This window comes from Paramisgurnus dabryanus, chromosome 13 (genome assembly GCF_030506205.2).
Source record: "Paramisgurnus dabryanus chromosome 13, PD_genome_1.1, whole genome shotgun sequence".
NCBI classification, from domain to species: domain Eukaryota; kingdom Metazoa; phylum Chordata; class Actinopteri; order Cypriniformes; family Cobitidae; genus Paramisgurnus; species Paramisgurnus dabryanus.
Window position 1 is genome coordinate 1002701 of NC_133349.1, and position 5594 is coordinate 1008294.

At 36.8% G+C, this 5594-nt stretch overlaps 1 protein-coding gene across 1 annotated transcript in view; it reads right to left on the reverse strand.

Moving 5' to 3' along the window:
* Window positions 1-3282, reverse strand: part of znrf2b (zinc and ring finger 2b) — a 62149-nt gene extending 58867 nt beyond the window's left edge. The window contains exon 1 of the mRNA XM_073811517.1: window positions 2527-3282. Within this exon, the coding sequence (XP_073667618.1) occupies window positions 2527-2920 (394 nt within the window). The 5' untranslated portion in view covers window positions 2921-3282. The remainder of the gene's footprint in view (window positions 1-2526) is intronic.
* Between the last annotated feature and the right edge of the window lie 2312 nt (window positions 3283-5594).

The window sequence follows — 5594 nt, forward strand, 5'->3', positions numbered from 1 at the left end:
TGATTAGTTGTTTCAAGCCTACTTACAACATCACAAAACTGCACTCAACTTTATATGTAAGACAGAGTTTGTGTGGTTTATCCTTAACAGGTTACTTTACCCAACAGTAAATGAAAACTTTATTTTCTTTCAATGACAGAAACAAGCAGTTTTAGTACAGCATGTTGTGTGTATGTGAACAGCTTAACTTTACAGGTTGTGCTCAGATCTGTGCTGGTTAAAGCCTTTTAATTTCAAGATCAACTGGTAAAGTGTTAAATAGCAATGCAAAGCTCATAGGTTCAATCCATAAGAAACCCACTTAAACTTTGCAGATCATTTTTGGTATTTTGTAAACTGCCCCTCGAATCAAAGGGAAATAAACCGTTTCTCTTCCATATAATGACAACACACTACTAAACCAGCTCAGCCAGGCCTTATTCATTTATTTGTGTATAGCAGTAACAACATAAACAAACGGCTTTCGTGGAACAAACGTAATTCCCGGTAAACTTCCCAAAAGAGTCCTTTTAGAGTAGTTTATTTCTGATAACAAGCTAAATAAATAACCTGTACTGTAGATTACATTAGTTCGTATTTCATAACTAAATCGTATCAAAAACGACACTGAGCTAACGTTACTGTGTAAAAATGTGTACTATATTAGGGTGACCATACGTGCCATTCTTCCCAGACGCGTCCTGGCCAGGATTTCGGGTCCCATGACCCCCAGCTTGTTAGTGTATTCATTAAGGAAATGTTTAAAATGTTCTGTAAGAGTCTGATGAGTGGAATCTGGTGTTTTATATAAGGAGCCATCTAAAAAAACTCTTGGAAGGGGGCCCGAGGACTGGAGTTGGGTACCACTGGTGTAACCAGACCCTAGAATCAAAGTGAAATAAACAGTTTCTCTTCCGTATGATGACAACACACTACTAAACCAACTGGGATGCACCGAAATGAAAATTCTTGTCCGAAACCTAAAAATAGGAAACCAAGGCCGAAATCCGAAACACCGAAAGAAATTATTATGCCAATTATTAGTACCATTGCATTTATGGCTATCACTGTGTACTAACTTTACTAGGGGTGTGACGGATCACAAAACTCACGGTTCGGATCACATTACAGTTTTTGAGGCATGGATAGGATTATTTTTCGGATCAGCAAAAAGGGGGTGGAAAAATGTAATAAAAAACAAAGAAATTTCAAACATTTCTAAAATGGACGAAGTTGCACATAAAGTAAGGTCTGAAATTAGCATTAGGTACGAAATCGAATTAAATGAATCATAACACTGTCATTATTGAATAAATTTAATATAAATATTATTTTTAGAGCTAAAGAAGTGATTTTCTCTTTGTCTTTGGTTCTTTGATTAACATTAATGACACAGACTTAAGTAGTTTAATTAAGGTTACTGTCTTTTTAAGAACAAATAAGCAGAGACTGGTTTCTGACTGTAATCTATACATACACTAAGACATAAACAAAAGTTTTTATTAGAAAAAGAATAATGTGGAGATCATTTTGTTTGTTGCAGGCCTCATTAATTTATATGTGTATGAGTTAAAAATGTATTATTTAAATGAGTGATATTATGACTTTTGGAAGAAATCCACAGTAGTTCCATAGAGCCATTGGTTGTAGTTCTGGTGTTTTCTAGGGCTGCATAACGATTAATTGAACTAATCGTTTGCAGAATAAAAGTTTTTTTGTTTACATCATATATATGTATGTGTGCTGTGTATAATAATAATTTATATAAATACACACACATGCATGTATAACTTTTACGAAAAACTATATTTATATATTAAGTATTTTTTATAAATTATATATAAATATGTATATACTACTATATACTAATGTAAAGCTGCTTTGAAACAATTACTTATTGTGAAAAGCGCTATATAAATAAAATTGAATTGAATATACACATGTAAATATGTATTAAATATATACATTCGTGTGTGTGTATTAATATATTCATAATAATTATACACAGTACACACACATATAGGATGTAAACATTTAATAAACTTTTATTCAGCAAACAGTTAGTTGCGATTAAACAGTTAGTTCGTTATGCAGCCTTAGTTCTGTTTCAGAGATTATTTCCTCCAAAGTGTACTTTGAACTTTGTCAATCTTTTTATGCTGAAACAGTAACATTAACTAAAGTTGAAAATGTAAAAGTCATAACAGGACCTCTTGAAACAACATGTTTAGTGTAGCCCTGTGGTTAGTTAAATCTTCAGTTACAGGTGTAAGTAAAGCAGGATGGTTTATGATCTCAAGTTCAATGCCCCAAAACAGAAGATCCGGGTTGTACTCAAGTTTTATTTGTTTAACCAAATAAACTCAAGAAAAGAAGTTTAAAAGTTATTTATATCCAATGAAATATTGTGCAGCTAAGTGAACAAATATATTTACTATAATACTGTACATAACTTTAGTTGTCAAACATGTTTATGTGACTCTTGCAGTATTGCAGACTTCGACAGGTGAGGGTCCGATGTAAGGTTCAGTAATATCAGTGTCTTACCTCCGAAGAGATGAGGCGACAGGTGTGCAGGTAAAGATCCGATCAAGAGTCGTGGAGTCCCGGCTGAGCGCTCTCTGTCTCCCGCGCTCTCCTCCGGCGTGCTGTTACCGGACTCTTGTGAACTGTACGCGCCAAAGTTCGGTATGTTAATCCCTGACTGCGGGCCGCCGGCACCGACGCCCCCCACAGATCGAGTCCTAGAGCCGATGAACTGAGCAGCCGCGGCCGATGACGCAGACGACCCCGATGATGTCGCACCTGCGGCCCCGTGAAGGTGATACCTCAACCCCGCCGCCGCTCTGCCGTTACTCGACGACGTGCCCGATGGCAGATCCGAGCCCGAGTACGCACGCGTCCGACCATTTGCGGCGGGACTGCTCTGTTTTGCGCCCATGCTGCTTTCCGCAAAACCACGAACTGACAAACAAACTAACAAAAAAACCCCACACACTGACGGGAAGCGTCGCCTGTTACATTTGACGCGCCGCGACGTCAGCGAAACTTTTGCGAAGACCTTAAAGAGCTGTCAGCTCGCCGACGCGTGACTCCCGCGTCTCCACTGCTTGTTGTTTTTCCCTCGGACGCTCTTGATTTCTAACGCGCGTCCTCTGGGCCATGTCCTCTCTGGCGTGTCGCGCACGAGAAAGTGAAGAGCCGACGCGGCGCGTTCCTCCCGACGCAGTGACAGCTGTCGGTGTTTAGGGAAGTGGAGAAGCAAAACAGTTTTCAGCCAAACTGAAAGCCTTTGCTTGCTTAGCGGTGGGCGGGGCATTCAACTGACGTCATATACCCAGGAACTAAACCCTAGGGGGCACACTGCTCAGTGCTCAATCCTGTCAGTCTGTTGTTGTGTCATATCACGTGCCTTCTAGTGTTTATTTTATGGCAGTTATCCATTTATAGTTTACTACAGCATAGGCAGTAAAACCGTAAAAATAAACTACCCATCTGATTCATAACAAAGGACATATATATATATATATATATATATATAATGATTAGTTTTTTCTTTTTTTGAGAAAGTTACAGTAAAATAATTATAATATAATAATATATTATATTATAATAATTAAAATAAACTACCCATCTGATTCATAACAAAGGACATATATATATATATATATATATATATATATATATATATATATATATATATATATATATATAATGATTAGTTTTTTCTTTTTTTGAGAAAGTTACAGTAAAATAATTATAAAACACAAGTGGAATAAGAAATAAAGAAGTGAAAATAACTGTCAATCTCAATTCTGTTTAATAATAACATCCAGAAGTTAATTCCTTTAGTCAGCTGGTTCTTGCAAAAGGCTACAGATTATAGTTCATATACTGTTTATAGCCCAGAATTTAGTGATAGCAATCAAATGAAAGACGACAGAATACCGCCATCTGCTGACCAACATCTCAATTACAACACAGGCTGCTGCTTTCACTAAACAAAACATGACGTCACGAAAAAAACACCTGACGTCAGGGAGAATTTTCATTCTGCTGCTCATATAATAAAAGTTAAAATGTAGGCTTTAAAAATGTTGGATCTTAAAGGAATAGTTCACACAAATATCACAAAGCTGACGGTACATATTGACTACCATAGTAGGAAAAACAAACACGATTCAATGGGTACCATCCACTGTGTGCTTACCATCATTTATCAAAATATCTTATTTTGTGTTCATCAGAATAAAACAACTCATACAAGTTTAAATCAACACGAAGGTGAGGAAATTATGACAACATTTTCACTTTTTATTTTTTTATTTTCATTTTTTATTATCCCTTTAATAGCTCCTCCAGTCATTATTTCGTTTTATTGTATGAAAGCACGGATTGAGTAAATGGTAGCTTAGCAATAAGTTTTGGATGAATATATTTTTTGATACCCTCACATTTCAATAGTCAGATATTTATAGATCTAATGGTATCAGGATTATAGTTACACTACTATTATTATTGTTAATTATTATTATATCAATATAACATAAGTAGTAATGTAATAAAAGACTGTCATGTGTGTTTACAATGTATGTCCAACATTTACATCTATGAGCAGACAATATTCAAACTCAATTCGAAATATGCATTTTATAAACAAAATAGTGCAGATAACAACCTGGAACTTGTTTGCCACTGAAACTTGTATAAAGCAACTATTACATTGCTAAAAACAATGCTATTATGTGTATTTGGTGTAATTAAATGTGTTCATGTAGTTTATTGTCAAAAAACACATTATTTTTACATACCATACATTATTGTTGCTCCTCTAATGCAGTGGTTCTCAAATGGGGGTACGCGTACCCCTAGGGGTACTGCAGGGGGTACGTGAGAGAAAGTGGAAACTGACATTTAGGAATAAATTAATAAAATCAGTAATTCATGATGATAGTATTTTTATATGACATTAGGACTACACAAAGATGCATTAAAAAAAATCATAAATTTAAAGCACATTGTACAAAATGCATGTGCGAGTTCAACCTGTTGACCTTGTCTGGCGCATGCACAAGGTTTCAGTTCAGCAGCTTCAGCAACGGAGATACACGGAGTCTGCTCCTGTTATCATTTCATACTTAAAGTTTACTTTCTTTTGTGGTGTTGCTGTGCTGTGTATATTCAAGTAAGTGACATCTGTCAGTGTTGTAAATATGTTTGAGTTTTATTTAAATGTACCTCATTAAATCTTCCATAATAACCTTGGGAAAGCAGCTGTATTCCACACAAATTCCTACAGGTAGCTCGCGTCTTAATTGAAGGTAGCTTGCTCATGGGTTTATTTAATTTCTGTGGTTATGGCGCATTTGGATGTCTGGTTACAAGCGCCTGTGGTAAAGACTGGGTACGTGTTTGACGTCGCGTTGAGCTGTGTAGACCGGCGTATCATATGACATCAGTAATTTAACATGTATGATTCAAAAACATAAGTCGGCGCACCCGCGGCGGACGATCCGCGCAACGCTATGAAGCCCGCGGCGCGGCAACCGGAAGATCCGCGCAACGCTGTGAAGCCCGGGCCGCGGCAACCGGACGATCCGTGCACATCTCGAGTC